This window comes from Acartia tonsa, chromosome 13 (assembly GCF_053477335.1).
Source record: "Acartia tonsa isolate MP-2025a chromosome 13, ASM5347733v1, whole genome shotgun sequence".
In the NCBI taxonomy this organism is placed as follows: Eukaryota; Metazoa; Arthropoda; class Copepoda; order Calanoida; family Acartiidae; genus Acartia; species Acartia tonsa.
Genome location: NC_137272.1, coordinates 33,404,538 through 33,429,816, shown reverse-complemented (window position 1 = coordinate 33,429,816; position 25,279 = coordinate 33,404,538). Strand labels below are relative to the sequence as shown.

At 31.2% G+C, this 25,279-nt stretch overlaps 1 protein-coding gene and 1 long non-coding RNA gene across 8 annotated transcripts; both read left to right on the top strand.

The window, feature by feature from the left end:
• Window positions 1-378: 378 nt before the first annotated feature.
• Window positions 379-25,231, top strand: LOC145335263 (uncharacterized). The gene is made up of 6 exons (XM_080181001.1): window positions 379-483; window positions 6,432-6,476; window positions 7,963-8,051; window positions 21,921-21,993; window positions 24,426-24,507; window positions 25,164-25,231. Exons 1-6 carry the CDS (start codon window positions 412-414, stop codon window positions 25,229-25,231), a joined length of 429 nt encoding a protein of 142 aa, XP_080037127.1. The 5' UTR covers window positions 379-411.
• Window positions 14,169-16,816, top strand: LOC145335411 (uncharacterized). 7 transcript variants are annotated; one of them, XR_013885210.1, is made up of 6 exons: window positions 14,169-14,378; window positions 14,863-14,992; window positions 15,459-15,653; window positions 15,821-16,077; window positions 16,177-16,510; window positions 16,739-16,816. It is a non-coding gene; the product is annotated as an uncharacterized LOC145335411 (long non-coding RNA). The 7 variants fall into 7 exon arrangements; XR_013885208.1 differs by having other exon boundaries at window positions 14,184-14,378; window positions 16,177-16,316; window positions 16,506-16,816; XR_013885209.1 differs by having other exon boundaries at window positions 14,188-14,378; window positions 16,226-16,316; window positions 16,506-16,816.
• Window positions 25,232-25,279: the final 48 nt, after the last annotated feature.

Sequence of the window (25,279 nt, the reverse complement as noted above, 5' to 3'; positions counted from 1 at the left end):
ATTTTATCAGTAAGTAGGTCTAACAACACCCTTTGCTAATTTTAAAATCCAACTAAATCTAAATTTTGCGAAAATTTGAAAATTTTAAGGTCAATTTTCATCCCCTAGGAGTTAGCGAACAATTATGACAAGAAAAGCAAAGATTATCAATTTAAAATTTTGAACAAGTTTGCTTTTATAAAGTTCTTCATTAACCCACTCCTTTTATCTTTTGAGCTGAGAAAATCCTATTTTCCCCCATAGCGTTACGGACTGTCGGACGGACGGACTGGCGGCCTGACGGACAGACAAAGTGAATTATAGAGTAGATTCGCTACTAAAAATTAAATTGTTGTCATCCTTGTTAATTTAAAATTTAAATAGTTTTTTTTTAGATTTAGTAACAAAAGTAAATTAAAAAATAAAACAAAAATGAAAATGAAAACTTTTTTATTATTATTCATCAGTTTTTTACAATTAATATCAACATCAAGACAAGAAAAGGTAAGATTATAAAAATTACATTTTTCAAAAAAATAATAGAATTGTAAAAATTAGGAAAAAAAGTGTCCTAACTTTTGTGATTTTTTTTTTAAAAAGCTGAACGGTGCTTTTAGCATGTAGTAGATGTAAAATGATCCATAGAATTTAGATATGCAATCGTTTTTTGTAGACTTCTTATTTTTGAAGTAATTTAAGTTTTTTTAAACTAAGTTGGTTTTAAGGTACTAAAACGCAACGAAAAAAGAAGAAAACTGCCATTATGAACAGAAATAGTAAGATCTTTAATTTGACACCTTACCTTTTTAATTATGTTGAGTAATTATTGAAAAAATATATTTTATTGAAGCCTGGTGAATCAAAACATTGAACACAAATAGGTTAAATAAAAATCACAAAAGTAAGGACACGTTCTTTACGAAAATTCAGAGAGATGAAAGGGACGTTGGCAGGGACCGAAAGGGATAAGACAATGACTGATAAATTGATGTACACTCTCAATGATGATACAAAAAAGTATGCCTACTGTAAATAGATTACAACTCGTAGTTGGAACATTTCAACGCTAAAGTTTTAATGAACATACCAATCAATATTCAAAAATAAGTCCCCGAAAGTTGTTAAGCCAACGAATAAGAAAATTTTATTATAAAACTTTGGAGACTAGTACGAAAAGTTCAAGAATCACATTCACTATTGGATTATATAGTTTAAAACTTTTTTTTAAAAGCAATATCCAAACTTTTCAACCAATAATTTTTACCTGCAGAATATTTAGATTTATATCTTATTATGGGGGTTGTAGTAAATCAATCTGACGTGACGTCCATTGTCCTATCCCTAATGATCCTAATAAAGAATTAAAATTTTTGTGGGTCACATCATTCGTAATTTTTCCAATAAAAATAGATATAAGAAAATTTTAATTTACTGCCAAAGTTTTTATTAAGATTTATTTAAAGCACCTAGTTTTTGTATTTCGAAACAAATCAAAAACAATATCAAAGATGCTGAGGGCAGACAAGCCAAACCAAAGTCCCAAAGCACTCCCAAGATCAACAACAAAATCAAACACATCATAGGCATACACAAGAGTCTTGACAGTGATAGGTTTCCGACTAACATCAATTCTGACCCCAGCCTCCTCGGGTTGGTTAGTGATATGCTTCATCTCCTTGAGTTTGATGCTGGTGGTCAGGCAAGGTGGCAGGCAGGAGTTGAACATGTGAAATTCTTGTCCAACAGCTAACCGGTTAAACTCCTCAGATAATTCTTTTCTGGATTTGTCACTTAGTTTTATATCCTTTTTTTCGTCACATGCCAAGCTTTTGTTGCCTAAACAATAGATTTATAAATCTAGATGGACTGTCAGACACATTAATCATCCCTACTTAAAAAAGAAATTTTTTGCAAAGTATTTTGAGTATTCATAGCCAAGAAATTCTTAAACTTTTTATAGACTTATATCAATAAATCTATAAATAAAGATGTATAACCATAAAAATATCTGGATCTCACTGTTGGGGACCTTTTTTTGTCTGCAAATTGCTTTCTGTTCTTTTGGCTTTGTTAATATTCCCGATGCTATAGGTTGATTTTCAAGGACCCAATTGAAATTCGGTATATGGTCCTTGGGATGGGGACATGCAGTAGTTGAACACCTTCCCCCTCTATTGTTCTATCTTAGGGCAATGATTTAAACGGAAAAAATCGTTCTACCGAATAATATGGCCGGGTTGTTCCTTCACTGTGTTCTTATTGGTCCTATTTACTAAGTAGGGATCTTATTACCTGAACCTTCCCATGGGGGCAGACATCCATACCAGTCCAGTACCTTGTCAGTCATTGCATTGGAAACACAATTCTGGTATCCACCATCTTCATATTTAACACAATTTTTACCAACAAGGAGGGTGGTGTCTAGCAGGCTTATTTCCATTTCATACGAGAAGTAGGCAAAGAAAGATTCTGTAGTTGGTCCAAAGGCACCATGGCCATTCTCCAGGTGGGTAATCTTGATGTTGTTGTCAGTTTGGGGATCAACAATCAGAAAGATAGAGTTTTTTACCATTGCAAAGTAGGTGCTTTGTTGGGATTGGACAAATTTCTTGCAGAATCCATGTGGAGCTATAAAAGTCTCCTCACTCTCAACCTTGGTCCATTCAAAGGATGAAGAGGTTTGTGAGTTGTAGGTTACAGCAATGAACTTATCATAATCAGCTTTGAACAGAATCTTAGTTAACTCCTTAAAAGTTGCATTTCCAAATTTTCCATTCCATGTGATTTTTCCAGAATCCACCAACTGGCCACTTGCAAAGTTGTCAATCCATTTATAGCCATAGAAATCTGACTTGATGAAGTCATACTGGGCATCCTGACATTTAGAGACAAGGGACTGTGATTCTGCTTTAGTGATGATTTCATAGATTTCAATATAAAAATTTACCCCCTTTAAGAGCTTGTTTAACTTTCCTCCATATTGTTAAAGCCAAAAAATATAAAAAGATATTTTACACAACTATAACTGATGGTAATGAAGCATGCAAAATGAAAAAGAAAATTATTTTGATGTAGCTTTATTTATTCATTATTGTTTTTAAATTACAAATTTTTAGCAATAACAAAAAAAAACTCTTCTGATATTGGCTAAATCTTCTCTTAAAAGACTTTTTTAAAAGGCAAAATTTACGCTATACCAGAGATGGGTTTTTAATAAATGCCGCGTTTTTTCGACAATTTTTTAGACATTGATTGATTGAACGAAGACGATGGGAGAGTATACAACTTAAGAATTCAAAATTTTAAAATTATTATTTTAGCAATTTGGATAATGTCTAATACAACTTAAAGCCATTTTCGCTGCATATTTATTAATGCATCTTTTTAGAGCTGTATTAGATATTATACAAATGGCTAACGGTAATAACTTTAAAATTTTGATTTCTTAATTTGTATACTCTGTTAAAATCGTACGGGGCATTGATCTTCAAGATGAAATAAGGTTTAAAACAGAGTATACAACTTAAGGATTCTAAATTTTAAAATTATTATTTTGGCCATTTGTATAATGTCTAATACAGATCTAAAAAGATGCATTAATAAATATGCACAAAATGGATTTAAGTTGTATTAGACATTATACAAATGGCTAAAATAATAATTTTAAAATTTTGAATTCTTATGTTGTATACTCTCCCATCGTCTTCGTTCAATCAATCAATGTCTAAAAAATTGTCGAAAAAACGCGGCATTTATTAAAAACCCATCTCAGATAGAGTTTACTCAGAGAGGTTTCGTTACATATTTTTGAATTGTGTGCTAGTATCACAATCCCCTTGTCCTTACCTGACACACAAAGATGATGGGCATCTGGATTTTGTCAATGGTGGTTGTTGATGTTTGCACCATCACTGGCTTTTGTTGAAACTGAGAAATAGAATGGTGCATCTGGAAAGTGAACAATGCCAGTGCAACAATCTGGACTAGGCCTTTTAGGAGAGTTCTGGCATCCATGATGTCAATCATATTGATGGGCTTCAATTGATTATTTTAATGACATCATCTGCGGACTAAATTAAAGTTGACTAAAAGTAAATATGATTTCCAGTATGGCTACAAAACCGATTAATAAGAACTGGTTCTCAGTCACACTGAAAAATCATGTATTGTATTGTATTATATCAAGTTTTCTACAAATATGGAAATGTACAATCATAATATCAAAACCAGTTTTGTTATACCTTGCTTTTGTCATCTCGGGGCTTAAAAAACTGGTTTTAATCTTATAATTGTACATTTTTATATCCGCGGAAAGCTGTTTATCATACAGTTCGATTAATAACTATTCTCGTATTCATTCGAATCCGGTGGATAGGAACCGGTTCTTATCCATACGAAAAAACTATGTCTAGCATCGTATTATATCCAGCTGTCTACGAATATAAAAATGTACAATCATAAGATTAAAACCAGTTTTAAGGCACGGGCTGAAAAAACTGGTTTTAATCTTATGATTGTACATTTCTATATTAAATTATTAAATTTTTTTAAAAACTGTAAATAAAACTAACCTGAATAAAGAAAAGTTTCCAAATAACTGTTCAAACTGCTTTCAAAATTAATACAAAATAAATTTTTGACACCAAAACAAACTAAATATTTTTCAATAATGTTTTTATACTAGGATGGCAACATCCATAAAAGCAAAGCTCTGGAAAGGTAGGAGAAAACTGCATAATTATAAGATATTGTTTGAGGACATGCATACAATTTTAGGACTTGATTTTAGAGACCCTTTGCTTATAACATTATTTCTTTATGTAATAGGAATCATTATTCCAAATATAAGATGAATAGGATAATTATAACATATAAAAAATGTTTTTAAAAAGGTTAAATATAAACATGTTTTAAATGGACGTAAGGACTTTCATTTAATAATTGTAGAGTTGCTACTCTTTCTAAATCTTACCTAACTGTTATATGAATTATCGTGCAAAGTTTGAAATCGATAGGACATTTCTAATATGTCTATATTAATCAAAACAGCTAACAGTTACAGACAGACGGACTGACCTTAATTATAGCAAAGATTCGCTTTTAAAAGAAGTAAGTTTACTTGTATTGATTTTAATTGTACTTTACTTGGATGAATAAAATAACACAATTTAATTAAGTGCTTTTTATTATTTTTAGCAGTACTGCTACTCTATGATAAGGGTTGGTTTGTTCGTCTGTATGGCTGGATAAGTTCACAACTTCACAAAAATTAAATTTTCTTAGATACTATAATAGATAAATGTCTGATTTTTCTAGTGATTCTCCTTGCAATGATGCATATTTGACCACTTAAGAACATTGACAGCTTAACTGCTTATTTACTGCTTAATAGCTGCTTTCTTATTAAAAAGCAAAGTATTTCTATAATAAGTTTGTCAATTATTTAGCAAGAATTAAAGAGCCTGAAAACAGAAGCCCTAAAAAGTATCATGTGTGACGTCCTAAAAAATATGTATTAAAAGGAAGGACGAGTGGAGAAGTGGAAAAGAAACCCCTAAAAAAATGGATTTAGACGTACTTTTATGACGTCACACATGACAGTTTCCAGCACTTTTAAAACAAAATAAGATTATTATTTAAGGTTAAAAATCTTTATGAAAGAGTTTTAGTTTTTATGAAGTCCAACAGAGTTTTCTCTCTCAGAGATATTAAGGGATATGACCTTACAATTACCTCCAATTATGATAACAAAATAACCCCTCTGAAGATCAAAATTGTTGGTGGAAAAGTGTAAACACTGTTAATTTGTATTTTATGAAAGTTTTTATCCTTGTTCAATATTAAAATCAATACTGTTGTAGTCATATTAACTTTGTTGAGTTATGACTTATTAAAAAGTAACAGAATGTGAGTTTGTCTGTCTATTTGTACTGAAGGATCTTACTAACTTCTAATATAACGATTCTTCTTTGCAATGCAGCAATGCAGTCCTGGAAAGGTTTACAATTATTTTCGGGAAGGATACCACCACCCTTCAAATAAAATCGCCCCTAGAAAAAAATGATCCTCTTCACAATTTTTTCCTTTTTCTTTTTTCAAACAAGTGCCCCTACAGGCCTTTAGAGGCTTTAGCCGCTCGTAAGAAATATTGTAAATTCATTACCCGTATTGCTTTGAAACCGATTAATATCCGGTGGATTAGAACCGGTTCTCAGCCACACTGAAAATTATGTCTAGCATCGTAATACATCCAATTTTCTACGATTAAAATCATCTTCAGGCTAAAAAAAACTGGTTTTAATCTTTTAATTGTAATGTTTATATCCGCGGAGAACTGTTTTTAATACGATGCGATAAGTAACTATTACATTATTTTGTTTCTATTGAATTCTATTACTTTAAAATAACAATCTAATTAAATGCTGATTTTACCTAATAAATGTTTTATTTAGGTAACATCCAATGGCATAGAGGATTTGAATGATTTGAGAAATAAGGTAATCAATTTATGGATCTGGGAAAGTTCACAGTAAAATATATCTATGATTCTACAAAAAAAATATATGAACTTGAGAGGCTGCTAGCTGCAAAACGCCTGTAAAAAAGTATAGGTTATGTCCTCACATTGTTCTAAGCGGCATACAAAATCTATAACGTGCGTAAAATAAGTTTTTTTTGCGCATTTGTATGAACTGCGACATAACTGTGCGTTATTTCTTCTTTTATCGGTGCGATTATCATAAATACGTTGAGCCATTTGGCTGCTAATAGCCTTTAAAGAACATCCATTTTGAAGATCTAACGAGCATTTCACCATCAACTGAACCTGATTCAAAAATATTTGGTGCTTTCCTTCGTTTTAACTGAACCCTTCCTTCTTTATTTTCACCTTTCGAAGAAATGTCCCTTTTGTCGTACGTCTGTAACGCTATGTGGGAAATATAATTTTCTCGGCTTCTATTTAAAATAGATAGCTGAAACGTCGCGTTGGTTTATGATTCCCAGTACCAATGAGTATCCAGAGCTGGATCTTTTAATCATTTCAGTGGTGAGCCAGATCGGGGTGAGCCGAATTTCAGCTAATCACAGCGCAGCATTTCATAGAATGTTGTGCTCTCATTGGTGGAAAGTTGGCTCACTCCGATCTGGCTCACCACTAAAATGATTTAAAGATCCAGCTCAGTACACAACCCGTGTCCATTGCTCAACACTTAGCGCATCAGCTCGTCGTCGGGGAGGTGAGAGATTCGAATCTTGGTCCAACACTGCTTCATATACTAAAGACGTTAAAAATATTTCCTACAGCTGCTATGTCAGATGCGCGACATAAATAGTTAGAGTAGAGAGAATGCCTTGGCTCAAAACAGGTACAACTCATTACCATACACAATTAGGACTTTTCAGACACAGGTGGTTCAATCAAAGAGTTGGTTGTCTGATGGGTGTTACCCTGGGCGATTGAACAACTTGAATCCGAAGCGTCACCATAATCTACATTGTCTGTCTGTATGTCGTTCATTCTTTTAAAGACAAAGAATTTTCTTATAAAGGTTTCGTGATTTTTTTTATTGTTCGCATTTTCTTTCCTAACAACTGCTCTATACAACACATTGTCCGTTTGTCTATCAATTATTTATTTGTACTTGCTACTTTTAAGTAGTTTCTTGACTTCGTGGCTCGCTACTTGCAATTATGGAAGTTATCATCCTTGTTGCTATAATAATCAGGGATCTAAAGGGATAAGACAATGGACGATAAATTGATGTAAATCCCCAATGATGACACACAACATTACCCCTTCTGTAAATTGAAATTAGGGGTGAAAACGTTGGAACACTCAACTTAATGAAACAACCAATCAAAATTTACTGAAGTAACCAAAGTTGTTAAGCCAACAAATAAGAAAATGTCATAAAACTTTGGGGACTATGTTAATAAACAGTCCAATGTCCCCTCTCTCTCTGATAATAATTGTTAATTTAGATGATAGAGAATAAGCTTATCCCAGCCAGCGAAGCTAGACCTCCAACAAATGAATACATTTCTGTGGGGGCTATTGCATGTGATGTCAGGTAAATTTATCCAGGAATCTACAGGGATAACACAATGGCCGATAAATAGATGTACATTCTTAATTATGATACACAAGATTACTCCTTCTGTAGATCAAAATTAGTGATTGAATTGTTTGAAAACACAACTTAATTAATCCATTAATGAAAATATAAAGTCCCCAAAGCTGTTAAGCAAACAAATAAGAGAGCGTAAATATAAATCTTTGGGGACTAGTGCAATATACAGCCCATTGTCCCCTCTCTCTCTCTGTCCGTTTGTCTGTCTTTCTGTCATTTTGTGCAATCAGGTTTTTTTTAGGATTTTGTTACTTAACGGTTAACCCGCGTCAGTGGTGTAACACATAGCGAATCTACCCGTTGCTTGGGTTCAAATCTCAGCCCAAACCGAGTTTTATTTTTAGACTTTAAAAGTTTTACCTACTGCTTCTATGTCATATGAGCGACATTAATATTAAGAGTACTGTTATGCGTTTGTCCTAAAACAGACCGAATACATAACCATGCAGTTAGAACTTCGAGACAAAGATAGTGCAATGAAAGAATTGTTTGTCGTCAATAGTTAGAGGATATTGGTGCATTTTCAGGAATAAGGTATAGCCAACAAGCAAAATAAATCTAAAATAATATTTGGGGGGAAGATAAGAAGGTCGTCAAGTGTTGTCCCCCAACGACAGCTGAAAATCAAGTATGAGTTTTGTGATTTTTTGCAAATTAATTTCGTTGTTGGTGTAAGCTTGTGCATTTCTACCGACTTTGGTTTGGCTCATAGTTGTTTTCAACCGTGTATTAATGATTTTCAGAAAAGCTTCTTTTTTGTTGAATTTAAGTGCTAATATCTGAATTAGCTTAAAATATTAGCCTATTTCATACTGGACGTTGAAAATAGGCAATTTTGTTAGAATGAGACCGCCTATTTTGTCCCTTTTTTGTATCTCTTTTGAAAAGTGCGACACCCTGTGACGTCAATGAAATAGGAAGAGTTGATCGTAATAAAATTAACAACTTTTTTTAAAATAACTATTTTTAATGCTTAAAAAAAATATTAAAAATCTTAAAAACAATACATAATTTCTATAAAACGTATTTGCTTCTTTTTTTTGTAACAAAATTAGTTTTTTTGCTACTTTTTAAATAAATTCAATCTTCAATGTTCATCACATCAGCTGATTTCTATTTTTTATTATTGTTTTGATTGTTATTAGAGGCGTGTTATAATTTTCATAACAATTTTAAAATTTGTTGAAAATATTAAAATTATAGAAATATAGAATAAAATATAGAAAGTGATGGTACTTTATAATCATTAATAGGTCCGTTATAAACATTTATTGTTACTTAATGCATACAAAATATAATTAAAGGAATAATATTGCCAGCTTTAAATTATTATAAGAGCTAATTTAGTACAAACCAAAACTGAAGAAAACTTTTAAAAATACCATTTGTATTGCATCTAGACAACAAATGATGCTCAGTTTAGGTTATGTTTGATTAAGTAGATGTAAGAGAAGGGTTTATTTATTCATCTTTAAATTATACTTTTGACAGTAATTGTCGGTTTTTATGGATGGGGTCGAATGGGGTACGGACGGAGGGGGGAATGAGCGGCGAAGGGGTCATCGGGGGGGGGGGGGAGGGAAGACTCAGCATTAGAACTTTATATTATTTGATGAAATTTATTTTAATTGATGACGTTGGGGCCAGCTTCTTTGGCAAGGACCCAGGCCAGCTAGGCTATCCTATCCCTTGATCATATATGTAAAGTTGTGGAGGACCCAAAAGATTCCATCTGAAAAGGGAAAGTCTCTCATCCTAGGCACTGTGTAGAATTTGGGGGGGCCCCAGCGACACGGAAGCTGGAATCGCCAGAAGGGGGAGAGAGGTACTCTCTCCAGTGTACCAGGGAAGGTCAAATGGTTGTAGCAGAAGAAATTCTATGGTTTCTTGGATATCTTGAAACCGGTTTATGATAATAACAATAATAAAATGGAAATCTCATAATTCGCTCTTTTTTTAAGTTCAACTACAAATCCTAGCGATTTTAAAAGACTAAAAATGATTAAAAGATTTTAGAATAAAATAAGCATAATATTTGAATTGTAAACCTAGATATTTAATTACATCCAAGAAAAGCCACAAGGCAAATAAATTAAAGAGTAACTGCACTGTTGATCAACAACTTTTGGGCTGGAAATCCATAGTTTGAAAATTATAGGACAACTCTAACATGCTTAAATTAATCAATTTATCGCCTCATATTATAGACAGCTTTCCACGGTTATTTAGAATGAAAACATATACAAATAAAACCAGTTTTGTGGGCCCTGAGGTGTCTAAGGCCCGTGGTAAAAAAATTAGCATTAATTTTATGATTTTTATTTTAATAATTGTGGAAATTTGACTGTAATACCAAGTTAAACATTATTTTTCAGTATTGCATAGAGCCGGTTCTAATCCAGCGGATATAAATCGGTTTGGAAGCCATACTGGAATAGGTATTTATCGCATTGTATTATAGACAGCTTTCCACAGTTATTTAGAATAAAAAAATATACAAATGAAACCAGTTTTGTTTGCCCTGAGGTGCCTGAGACCAATGCTAAAAAATTAAACATTATTTTATGATTTCTATTTTAATAATTGGAAATTTGACTGTAAAACAAAGCTAAACATGATTTTTCAGTATTGCTTAGAGCCAGTTCTAATCCATCTTATATAAATCGGTTTGAAGCTATACTGGAATATATATTTATCGCATTGTATTATAGACAGCTTTCCACAGTTATTTATAATGAAAAAATATACAAATAAAACCATTTTTGTGGGCCCTGATGTGCCTAAGGCCTGTGGTAAAAAATTAACATTAATTTTATGATTTTTATTTTAATAATTGTGGAAATTTGACTGTAATACGAAGATAAACATGATTTTTCAGTATTGCTTAGAGCCAGTTCTAATCCATCGGATATAAATCAGTTTGAAGCCATACTGGACTAGTTATTTATTGCATTGTATTATAGACAGCTGTCTGCGGATACTAAAATGGAAAATTATAAGATTAAAACCAGTTTTGTGATAAAGGCCTGTGATATAAAAACTGACATATTATTTATGATTTTTATTTTAGTAATTGTGGGAAAATGTGGAAATTTGACTGTAATATGAAGCTAAACATGATTTTTCAGTATGGCTTAGAACCGGTTCTTATTCAGCGGATATAAATTGGTTTGGAAGTCATACTGGAATAGTTATTTATTGCATTGTATTATAGAAAGCTGTCCACGGATATTAAAATGGAAAATTAAACTGTTTTTAAACTATTTTTGAAAGGTATATAAAAAACATACTGTGACACCTGTAGAATCATACTGCAAAGCCAAAAATAAGAACAATTGCCCACGTCGATTTTTATTAGGATTTTAAAGTTTATTTTTTACTATGGATTCAATAAATTTTACTGAATCATGATGTTTCTTTCCTTTGTGGGTAAAATACTCAGCTTTTAGAGTGTCTTGCGTCATAAATATTGTATGCTAGTATACAGTAAAGTTACATGTTTTGATTTTATCAATCAAAACTAATTAAAAATTAATTCTTTATAATATATCAATGAATTAACATAAAAATGTTTCATGTCTATAAACAAGTCCTAAAAATTTAAGTATGTCCTTAAACAGTATTATCTATTTATGCAGTTTTGCAACAAATTTACTTACAATATTGTTTGTACTGATGCATTAATATTCTGCTAATTCAGTTCTGACAATCTACAAGTGTTAATGTTCGTTTGTCCTTCCATTTCAGAGCTTCGCTTTTATGGATGTTGTCATCCTTGTTTAATTTTATTTAAAAGGGGGCCATTTATAAGTTTATTTTATTATATCCATTTGTTTTATCTGATACTTTCCAAAATATGTTTTATTAAGACTTTATCAATAAAAAGTAAATTTTTTGTAACTAGACCAAATATAATTAAGAATTAGAACCATAAATCTAAATACAAAACTAAAAATATCCTTGAGACATTCTTTTCTGCAACCTTTTTTATTCATAAACATTTTTAATCAAGTTAATTTGTTTATACCTAGTGTATATAACTGTGTAGGTACGTCGTATACAAGCACTTTTAATTTTAAACTGACAAATTTTTTAGATTTTAAAAAGTTAATCTAATGGATTTTATTTTTATTTATTATTTTGTTGTAATTAAATCAGGGTAGCCCCTTTCGTGACAACACCCCTTAAGGGGAGTTTCTTTGTATTTTCACAGTAGCTTTTCTCCTATTTCTAGCCCCAAGCAATTTTGAAAATACGACGAATCGCCACTTAAGGGGCGTTGCCATGAATGGGACTATACCCATAAATCATTTTTAATTCAATTGTTTTATATTTATATATGTATTATTTAAGTAGAATTTGTTGTTATTTTAATAATTTTTAATACAATTGTTTTAACTGATTCTTGTTTATTATTTATTACGATTTAGAAACCATAGAATCCGTACGTCCATTTATAATATGCTGATACACATATAGTAATCTGCGCTAATATCCAATAAAAAGTAGTAAGCTTTGTTCATATATAGCTTAAGAATTTGGTTACCGATCCGATTAAGTTCTACATTTTAGGGAAGATGCATAAAGGTTCTAAAATCCTTTTAGACCGTTTTCATCATTAAAATCTGAAGATGGTTTTATGCTATTTTTCTACGCTAAATTCTAAAACTAATATTCTTTAGTAAATGAATTGCTACCAAGTTCTTTATCTTGATAATCAGAGGCTTTTAGTAAAGTAGCGTTTGGGGGATGGTGCATTTTGAATTAAAATTAATTAAAAAATGAAAAAAATTCCAATAAAAGTTGCACTATCAGAAATACTCGTTTTATCTGGAATTATCTGGTTTTTCAACCTTACAGTGTCACAACTATAAAATTGAATTAATTGCCCATTGTCCCCTCCCTTCCTCCCTGCCTAAGGCCTGTGCTAAAAAAAACTGACATTATTCTTTAGGATTTTTATTTTAGTAATCGTGGGAAATGTCTGTAATACAATGCTATACATGACTTTTTCAGTATGGCTTAGAACAGGTTCTTATCCAGCAGATATAAATTGGTTTGGAAGCCATACTGGAATAGTTATTTATCACATCGTATTATAGACAGCTGTCCGCAGATATTAAAATAAAAATACAAGAGTTAAAAACTTAAAAACGAAGTGAAAAACGTTATTCTATATCCATTATATTTATCGGTTGCAAAGCTGTACTGAAAAAATAAAAGATCCCTCATTCATTGAAATATTTACAAGGTAGAACATGTTGTATAGTTAGGTTGCTAATATGGACCTCATTTATTTGTAAGTGGTAAGGGGTTGGGGGCAGACCCACAGGGCAGGATTTATGCTAGTTTTCATTTAGTAGGTTTAAATTTCGGATCAATTATTTTTTTCCTGTAACAAAATTTACATTAACTTTTCGTGCAAAAATAAACCACTAAAAATAAAGAAAGGAGTCTGAAATTTTTTGTGTAGATTCTTTAGACAAATGAGAATCGCAGTTCTTTTATGCTTCATGATCCATTTTTATGTTTAAATCCCTTTAATTATGCAAACTTTGTCCATAGGTACTACATTTAAAAAAGTCTTTTTTTATACTATTAAATAAAAAATGTTGATTGTCTTTCAGTGTCGTTAATTCGTTGGCCTTTCAATGTAGATCGATGACATTTTAAACATAGCTAGTTAAAGTAATTGGTAGTCTCTAAATAAAATTTCATTAATATCACATGAATACAAATAAACTTATTACATTTCCTAGTTTGTTTTTATTTTCCTTCTTGAGATTTTTAAAACTAAAAGGGGGGGGGGGCGAAAGTGACACTTTTTGAAACCAAAACTAAAAGTCAACAAAGGAACTCCACTAAAAAAGGAGTTACAGGTCTGAGATTTTGCATGGCAGTTGCTTTATAGGGGTAAAATATGGAACTGTGAAGAAACGGCGGCGCAACCGCCGTTTCCCGCCTAATTTTTTTTGCCTTTTCTCGGCGGTTTTCGGCGGTTGCGACGCCGTTTCTTCACAGTTCCATATTGTACCCCTATAAAGCAACTGCCATGCAAAATGTCAGATCTGTAACTCTTTAATTAGTTGAGTTCCTTTGACTTTTAGTTTTGGTTTCAAAAAGTGTCACTTTCGCCCCCTCCCCCCCCTTTAAATAATTAATTTCTGTCCAGGTTAAAGATAGCCGGCCAGTTCCTCATCCTGAGGATAATCACATTCCAGTCTCCAATAACCTGCCATTCAATCCACCTATTAATGGCCAGTACAGGTACTTAGAGGTCCGGGAAAATTGTTTTTTTTTACACTAGTCCCAAAAGTTTTATAAGAAAATGTTTTTGGCTTGTTGGCTTGACAACTTGGTGACTCTTAATAGATTTTGATATGTTGGTTTATTTTCAAGTTTCAACCACTAATTGTAATCTGCAGTAGGAGTAATTTTGTGCATAAACATTGATGAGTTAACATTAGTTATATAATATTTTCATTTATACGGTCAGATGAAAGTCAGAAAGTCAAAAATCATATTTACTAAAATCACTAGAACCCAAAGTATAACAACCACGCTATTGTAGTTATTGTATTCGTTGGCTTAAAACATTCAATACTTTAATTTAATTTTGATTGGTTGGTTCCAAACCTGAAGTGTAAAAACTTTTCAACAAATAATTTTAAAGCTCTTTATTATTTTTTTGTTATTTAAAGAAATGTTTTAAGATATTTTTGTCGTGAAAATAATTTTTTTTTTGTTTTAGGAGACCAGCAGTCCAAGACAGCTAGCCTTTGTCCGCGTGTTCTCGGCCCTAGCGCGCATTGCGTAGTACCTAAAAGCAGCCTGGCGGCCGCTCACATAGACACAACCACCAAACCTGCCATTATTTTCAGGTATAAACTTTTATTTTAAGGTTTATTAAGATTCGTTGCTATCATCATAAGTGAAATTACTCAAATTACTTTTTTAAGTGAAGCCACTCTAAAATTTTCTTCTGTCTGTCCGTCATTCAATCCGTAACGATATAGGATGAATATGATTTTGAATTGTTTCATTGTTTTATTCATCAGTCTGTCATTTCATGACATGACAACGAAATGATGTCACGAAATTTTTGTATTCGTAGGTGATATTACCTTTTTTTTAAATTGCTTAGGAAGAAATAGAGTTTATGCATGGTTATTCATTCATATACACCATTAAAAGTTGCAAGAATGTACTTCGAAAACTACCTAAAAAAAATTAATGAAAAGTGCTAACCGTTAATGAAGGACAAAGCGAACCTTTAAGTTCTCTTTTAAAAATTGAAGTCATTTCATCTATTATAAATCTTTGTATTAAATATCATTTTTTGTTCAGATGCTAACAGCCCTGCAGAAAACTGGTTTCTAATCGCAACCTACATCACAATAAAAAACAGACTTTTTATATCTGTAAAATTTTAGTTAACATAACAGTCATTTCGGTTTGTCATTAAGCTATAATTGAAAGCTTATTAATATTTGTACGGGTCATACAGAAAACTATAATTATTACAAGATTTATAAATGCAAGGTTGTAATCAATGATTATTTATCTATCCTTATATAATTTTGTTTATCAAAACTTGAAACTACAGTTTTTCAGTCTTCATTTTTTAATCTATTAAGTCATAATTAATAATTTGGCATAAAAAACGTGTTATACTTAGTGAAACTACATTTAACACATCTTTTTTTCAGAACATTATCTAATGTATTTTCTTAAGAATCTAGACATGTAAGAAAAAAATACAGGGGGCGATATTTAATCCAATGAAAAACTCTTTATAATCAAACTTTTTCGTTAGTTATAATCTAAAACAATAGTGTACAGTAGTCTACGCTATTTTGCTAAAAAGGATAATTTCAAATAGTTAAATTGTTTTTCTTCGGGTAAATTTTTCTCTCTCAGTAAAAACTATTTTGTTAAAATAATATTGTTCATAGTTTGTAAGTAGGTAAGAACAAGTTTAAATTTAAATATTAATTCTTTCATTTCTTCCATGCATTTGTAACTTAAAATTAAGGATTTTTTATTAAATAATTTTTTAATTTAGAAAATAATGAATTTTACAAACAAAATATATTGAAATTATAAAATTTAAGGTCACTAAAAATTTTGTGAAACTGTTGAATTATAATTATATTTACTATATACTATGTAATATCAAAATGTTACTTGTTGTATATTTAAAGGGTTAGTTGCACGAAATGCATTTATTTATGAAATTAGTGAACTGCATATATTTTCTTTTTAAATGGTTTAAGCTATATTTATAGGGCATATATTTAAAAAGATTTTAATTTTGTACATGTAGTTTTAAAAATATCAATTGAAATTGTTTTTCTGAAATGCACTTCATGCAACTATCCCTTTATGTAAAAGCTGTGGTAATATCCTCTTAGGAATATTTTATTTAATTTTGAAAATTCCCCCCCCCCCTCTCCCCCCCTTGACAGAACTATGAACTCTGGCCGCGGCGCTCGGCACCCTTGCCTACCTAATCGCAGCGCTCGGCTCCCTATTCTAAAACCTAACCTAACCTAAAATAGTTGTTTTGTCAGGGGGGAAGGGGGAGGGTATAAAAATTTTCAAAATTGAAAAAAAATATTTCTAAGAGGAGAATGCCAAAACTGTTCCTAAATGCCATTAATCACAATCCATTTTAATTTAAAATATAAAACATTTTTGAAAGATTTACTTGTTTTTGTGATGTTTAGCCTTTACTAGCGTGGCTACTCTAAGATTAGAAATGTTTGTCTGTTAGCTATGTTTAGGGGAAAACAAAAATTGGAGACTAAACTTAATTTCCGTAAGAAAAATGAATTTTTTTCAGCTGGTTTTACAAATGATTGTTTAGGTGAAGATTATAATATCTGCGTTTACTATACAACCCACTTGGTCAGCCAGTCTGTAGTGCGCTAGAAAACATGATATCAACAAAGCGGAAATTTTTTTTCCCTGCAATGTAATACAGATGTCTGATTTTTAAACCTTTTCTATAATTAGGGTCTGTCCTTACGTATGCCCATCCGTCGGAACAGTTAGCTGATGATTCCTATAATAGTTAGGTATAACTTTGAAAGCATAGCCACTCTATAAATGTTACCAGAATGCCCGTACGCCCATTTGAAACATTATCAACTTTTTTACCACTAAATATTAAAGCAAAGCTTTCTATAATTAGGGTGTGTCTGTCTGGAAAGGATATCTTTTTCGTTAATTTGGGCATGTTAGAATTGTCCTCTTGATTTCAACCTTTGCATAGTGATACCTGTAGTAGTTGGTAGGATTTAGAAAGCGTAGCAACTCAATAATTGTTACTAGAATGTCCGTACTTCCATTTTAGACATGTTTATTTTTATATTTTTAACAACAATTTTTATATGATGTATTAATCCTATTGATCTTATTGTTAGAATACTGATTCCTATGGCAACAAAGTGTTATGTTATAAGCAAATTATTTCTATAATCAGTTCTAAAAATGTAAGTATTATCCTGTATTTAAGCATTTTTTCAAGAAATTTACTTATAATGTTTTGTCGACTTTTGTACATTTATATTCTGATAATTCAGTTCTTACACTCTACAAGTGTTAATGTTTGTTTGTTCTACCACTTCAGAGCTTCCCTTTTATGGATATTGTCATCCTTATGGTTCATCTGATTTTTGGAATACAGATTCCTAGAACAAGAAAGTTATAATGCTATTGGCGAATCATCTCTATAATCAAGTCCCAAAAATGTAAGAATGTCCTTAAACATTATCCTGTATATAGACAGTTATTCAACTAATTTACTTTCAATTTTGTTTTGACTATTAAACATTTATATTCCGATTATTCAGTTCTGAAACTCTACAAGTGTAAATGTACTTTTATCCTACTGTTAGAGCTTTACTTTTATGGATGTGGTTATCCTTGTATTATGAAAATTATGCAAACAACACAACTACTTATCTATAGCCTTCAAAGGGGGAGGGAGGGTGTGACACTTAAAGATACCAAAAGTAAAAGGAACTCAACTAAAAAATAGTTACAACACTAAAATTTGGCATGGCGGTTAATATTAAGAGGTATAGTGTGTAACTATGCACATCGAGTCAGAGGCGAATTATACTATCCACACCTCTCCGCAAGAATCCGCAAAGTGTGGCGATAAAATTAAGGCCTATATTTCATGTTTTCATTTACAGTTAAATCCTTCTTTCCCCTTCTTCAGAGATATTTAAGTTTTTTTTTTAAATTAAAAACCTTATCATTAAAATCAGTACGACGACTTTCAATTTTTAGGACTAATATATTGCCTATCAAAAATATATTATATTGAAATACGATTATTGACAATTAATTAAATTATCTTTTAAAATGAAAAAAAATCTAAACTTTTTTTTATATCCCTGAAAATTTTACCTTTATAAATTTAAAAAAAATAATTGTCTGCTAAAATGTTCACAACATAACATAAATGTTCATATAAATAACTCCCAGTGGTAAAAAAATAATAATATTAATTTGTTGTAATTTATAACAGATTTTTAATGCATTAGCGTTTGTATTTGATTTTATAAGAAATAATACTATAAAAAACGTGTTATTAGGCAATTAGCATTGGAGTTTTTTTATTACAGTCAAAGCAGTGCCGCATTATTTTGCGGTAACCAAGACGAAATTTAAATTATCTCCCGCAAACATGTATTCAATTTGCAAATGAAAAAATAGGGCCCAGATGCGTGCAAAAGTAGAATGTGAGAACTTTATAAGCAGGCAATTAATTTGTAGTTATTAAACAAAATTGTACATAAAGTTGCAAAATTACGTAATTACTGTTGAAGAACATACATTTGAATATAGAGATGCTTCGCTTATAAAATTGTTGTGAGTAATCTAAAAATCAGATGAATATGATAATTATATCAACAAAAGCTGTTAGAAAAGTAAAAATCAGCATTTTGTGGTCAGAAATATATAGCTTTTTTGCTTCCTAAATCGTACCCAACTTTTATTTGAGTTTTGTTCAATAAGGAGGACATCCTACTTCTTATATTTTAGGCTGGAAACTAAAAATTTTAAACTAAAGCTTCATGAAAAAAATTTCATGAAAAAGTTTTCCCGCCAACCACCATCTGCGGCGGAGCTGCTAAGTACAACTGGTTAAGATGCGGAAAGGGGTCCTACTTTTGAGGGTTAAAGACTGTTAAAGATATATAGTTTTTAATTTAAATTAACAGGGTTCAACAGCCGCGGGTAAGCCTCAGTTAAATCGTCATATTATATCTTTAAAATTAAGCTGAAAATCTAAACTTGTTTCTTAACAGACAATTCTCCTTATTAAAATCTTATTTTGCACACCTGCGGAATTTTAGGCTTGTGTGCGGCTGTCGATCCCTTGAAATTACTATTCGTAGCCCAACATAAGAAAACGATATATTCTTTGATAACAGCTGATTTGATAAACAATATTTCCTTTTAATGAAAAAATATCTATTTTAGCAAAAATCATGTTTTAAAATTTTTTTAAAAGTTATACAGCTTAAGAAATAAATATAGATAATTTTTATTTAACACCTTTTTTTATTTTGCTGCCTTTATAAGGAAATATTTAATATATTTGAATCGGCTTAATGCAATTTTTTTTCTTTTTTTTATGATTATTCAATGCATATGAAAAAATAACATTTAAAAATCTCGCCACAAGAAGATTTAACAAACAAAACATTGATTTTAAGTACGATTTGATTTTTAAGTTTTAGAAAAAGTATAGAAATATTCAAAGTTAAGTGTTTGTTTACATTTTGAAAAAATAATTTTGCCCTGTTCTATTTGATTAGAACTTTTCTAACAAACTTTCTTTTATAAAAGATTAATATTTTTTAATGTTTTTTAAAACATATTATTTTAGTTTGGTTAAAAAGTTTATTTTTCTAGGTGATTTAGGGGTTGCAATTTTTTTTGCAAATTACGTTTTTTGGCTTTTCATTGAAATAAGTTGCACAATTCTGGTTTTTACTGTATAAATTTATTAAATGACTTCAGAAAAACATATTATAATACTTACATTTACTTTTTTTTATAACAATCTGTTTTTAAGGAGACTTTTTATATCGCTGACATAAATGGCATTATTCTGCAAAAAAATATCTTTTTTTTGCAAATTTAAAGATATGAAAGTATTTAATAAATGGTTAACTTTAATTTTTATTTTAGCAAAATGGATTATTGTTTCTTATAAGATGAAAATAAGGTATCGCAAATATTTGTTGCAATTTTAATGCGATTTTATTGCAAATAGGAAGACATAGGATTTTAGTTTTAACAGATTATGATTCTGGACCCAAAATTACATAGGACTGAAGTTTTCGTTTGTTGATTGCTGAAAGTTAAAGTTTCTTGCTCTAGAATCGCTATGTGATGAAGAATTAAGTTAAGGTTAGATTTGCCCCGCAGGGTTAAATTAGGTTCTTGCAGGGTAAGAGTCGAACGCAGGTTAGGATATGGCCCTGTAGGGGCAATAAACCAGCAAAATACGAGATTATCCCTAAATCATTTCCAAGCTGGATGAATTTAAAAGTTAATTAATTTCTAGAAAGTACAAATTAATTTCTCTATGGAAAGGCAACATAAAGTAGAATTACAAAGAGCATAGCAAATATTGCAGTTTGCACTCGTTGCATCTTTATATATGATTTTTTTTTGTCTAATCGACTCAGCCTATTATAGTAAGAAAGCCCCCTTTTCTCCCATCTCTTTTGAAGAGATTTTCTTCCCCTCTTCCCTTTCTCTTTCCCAAAAGGTTGATGACGTCATAGGGTGTCGCACTTTTCAAAATGATACAAAAAAGGGACAAAATGGGATGTCTCGTTAGAATTAGTTAAATAATTAGTCTGAATCTACTCCACAATTGTCGCATACAGTGTCCAGTACTTTATTTGACGCACCATGGTGTATTATTGCAGCATAAATTATATTAGAATAGCTTTGCTCTTTAAATTTAAGTCATTCTGTATTCATTTTGATCGAAAATTGCAGTACATAGTTTTCGTATTTTTAGACAAACTTATAAAGAAAATTCTTTTCAAATCTAAGTAAAAAGAATCTATTTTATAAAATTTATTGAAATGATAACTATTGTAAATTTTGTAAGTTTTTTTGAGACATCTATTGGGAGAAATAATAACTACATATCATACAAGTTTAAATATCTACAATTTAAATTGAGACGAATATCTATCTTTTCCAAGTAAACAATTTCTCATACATTAGTCAATAATTTTATACATTCACCCATCACTGAATCCATTTATCAATATATCCATTGATATCAATCAGAATCAAACCCATATGTCCAATGACTATCTATTTATCTATCTATCCATCCATCTATTGAACATCAATTCAACTATCTTCTTATCTATTTAAATAATTCATCCATTTATTCATCTATCCATCCATCTATTCAACTGTCTATTTAACTATCTATATATTTATTAATCTATTTATTTATCACTTTAATTCTATTCAGCCATCTATTGTTCTTTCTAACTATCTATCTATTTACCTTTCTATCCATCTATTCATTATATCTAACATATCTCTGTCCTTCCAATATTTTATCATCTGATTTGTATATTATGTAGAATTAAATAGTGTCAATAAAAAATGAAGTCATACAATACAAATGACCAATGATAGGCCAGTATACATTCTAATTGACCAAGGGTACAATGTAAACTGGCCTATCATTGGTGTATGGTATGACGTTATTTTTTGTAGACAGTATAAGCTGCTTCTATTTTGTAGTGTAAAGAATTTAACAGAAGGTATCCTGGCAAAGTTAGGAACACTTATCAAATCTATTTTCATGTATTCGCTGGTAAGTAGTTTTTTGGTGATTTCCCTTAAAAAGTGGTGGAATTTGTTCCACTGGCAAGAAATTTGGGTTTTTTGATAACTCGTTTACCCCATCCCTTATCCTCCTTCCCCACTTTTGCTTTCATTACAAAATTCTTCCATCCAATCTTAACAGCGCTACTCAATAATATAGCTCACCAAATTTAAACATGAGCTGACGTTAAAATCGGAAATACATATCATTCATTATGAAAATAATATATCCAAGTGAGTCTGTCGATAAAAAGAGAAAGACGCAGTCACTCATTTAGCTCTATATTTAAATTTTAAGTATAAAAATATCGTTTTCGGCTATTCCTTGTCCGATTTAGGCTTTTAATGATATCCTGTCCGAGACAAATTTAGATCCGTTGACTAATCAAAAATCGTTTCAGTTGGAGGTGTACCCATTTATTGCTACCCAAAGTCTTATAACTACGTTGCAATTATATAAGAAACCCTAAATTAAGTTTAACAAAAGGAGTATACTACACATTTAAATCACGCCCCCAACGCGTGGTTTAGTTTGGCACTAGTTTGTTAGCAACCTAAAAAGTGCCTAGCGAGCCAGAACTCCCTTCCCCTTATTTTTTGGGGTTATCTTTACCCAATATAACATAACTTAACCCAACTTACAGGGGCGTCCAAGCTTTTTATTTTGGGGAGGGTAAAAATTTTTTAGGGGGGGGGGTAATTCGTGTTTGGGGGGGGTAAAATGGCGCGCGAAGCTCGATAGAGTTTAACTTAAAGTCAAGAAAATAAAACATTATGATAACCTGTTTTACCCCATCCCTTATCCTCTACCCCACTTTTGCTTTCATTACAAAATTCTTCCATCCTAACTTAACAACGCTACTCAATACTGTGGCTCACCAAATTTACACATAAGGTGACGTTAACATGGGAAATACATATAATTAATTATGAAAATAATATATCCAAGTGCGTCTGTCGATAAAAAGAGAAAGACACAATAAATCATTTAGCTCTTTATTTTTAATTTTTTAAGTTTAAAAATATTGTACTCGGCTATTCCTTGGCCGATTTAGGCTTTTAATCATATCCTGGCCGAGACAAATTTAGACCGTTGACTAATCAAAAATCGGTTCAGTTAGAGGGATACCCAACGTCTCAATTTATTGCTACCAAAAGTCTTATAACTACGTTGCAATTATATAAAAACCCGTAAATTGAGTTTAATCAAAGGAGTATACTACATATTTCAATCACGCCCCCATCCCGTGATACAGCGTGGAATTAATTTGTCATCGACCGCGAAGCTCGCCGCAAATTTTTTTTACCCCCCCCAAAATTTTTACCCCGGGGGTAAAATTTGATGACAGTAGTTAGAAATCTCGGATTTTTAAAAACTTGTTTTGTCCCCCCCCCTTATTTTTGTGCATTAACTGGTGTTTATACAAATGCGCCAATATCAAATCCCCTACCTAAAATTTTTTTATAATATTTTTTATTAAAACTCAAATTAAAAAGTAGAAAGGCGGTTGACTTATCCCCCTCCCACTTTAATAATACCTAAAGGCTTCTAGGAGGCGTTGCCCCTAGTCTATCTTAAAATAAAAGCTATATCTTGCATTATTTTTTTCAATTAGGTGTTTGAACACGAATTGCATATAGTAAAAATATTTTTCTTTTTTAATTGTTATCCTTATAAGATAAAAGTTATACTTAAAAATTGTTTTAGTAGTTATCATTATATTTTGCATTTTTAAAAAACACCAAAATTGACCAAAATATGCGTATATATTTTGTACTCACTTGCGTAATTTATATTTAAGATTTTATTTACCCGTCATCTAAAATTTGCTTGGGGGGGGTAATTACCCCCCCTGAAATATGTTGGCAGGGGTAAATTTTGTTTACCCCCCCCCCCCCAAAATTTACCCCCGGGGTAAAATTTTTGGGGGGGGTAATTTAAATTTTATTAAATATATAGTATTAAAAATGCGCGCGAAGCGCGGAAAAATTTTTTTTATTAGAGATTTTTTATTTTGGGGGGTGTATTTACCTACGGCACCCCCAAAATCGTTTGGACGCCTATGCCAACTTAACCCAATATTTTATCAATTAAATCAAGCATGCCAATATTTCATCAAGTAAAGCAGAGAATACCAAAACGGGGCATTGACATGCTTTGCTGAGCTGGATCCCAAAAACCTGTAGGGGCGATTAAGTTTTTTTTTTGGGGGGGGGGGGGTTGACCCCACATTTTCAATTTAAGTTTTAAAAGGAAAAAGTAAAGAAAATATTTTTTGTGACGGGAGGGGGTGATTTTTTTCCTAGACCTATAAAAAGCTTCACTGTAAAAAAGAACCATATCAGTTTAACGGTTAAGATCTTTCGCTTTACAGACAAAAAAGCTTACTACTTAATATAATAGGATATATTTTATTTTAGGGAAGAACGCCAATACATTTTATTATGATAACAGATGAACTTTCTTTTAATTTAGTTCATAGTGTTGTCATGAGAACTGCAGGTTTGGATTCTTTTTTATTAATTGAAATATTTGTCGCATCTTATTATAGACAATCTTCCGTGGTTAGTGAAATAGAAATCATACTTATAATTACAGTCTAATTTGTTTTTTATTTAATGTCGCAATATTCTATGACAATATTCTATTTGTCATAAAATATACGACGGTTTCCCTCAAAGTTACTTATAGAGCACAGATTTCCCTCCACTTTATTGGAAACTAGTGGCTTCGCCTCTAGCCTCTAGGGGCTTTCCCCAAAGAGGGTTGATTAAACCAATTTTTCGTATTTTAGATTTAAAAGAAAAATGGAAAAATAATATTCTTTGGGGGGGGGGGAATTTTTTATTTGGGGGGGGGGGGTAGTCAAGAAAATAGTTATAAACCTTTCCGGGACCTATGAGAAGCTACCCTGTAAAGGAGAACCTGATCGGTTCAGCTGTTAGCGAGATCCTTGGCTACAAACAAACAGACAGACAAACAAACAAACATCGTTCTACTTTGTATTATAGATATGTTAAAAATAAAGAAAAGGGTTATTTGTTGGATTTTTCATTAGGTCTGGCGAGGTTTAAATTATTAAAAAAAGAGGATGTGTGATTTTAGTGCTCGCTTTTAATTTTAAGGGAAATCACCATAAGTTTTTTTTTTAATTTCAGGAACCTACATAACAAATCTTGTGGTGCGTCCTGATCTAGGGAAACGATCATTTTATTCATTACTATGAAGCCTCTAGAGGGAAAGGGATGTAGAGTCAACACACATAGACGGACAT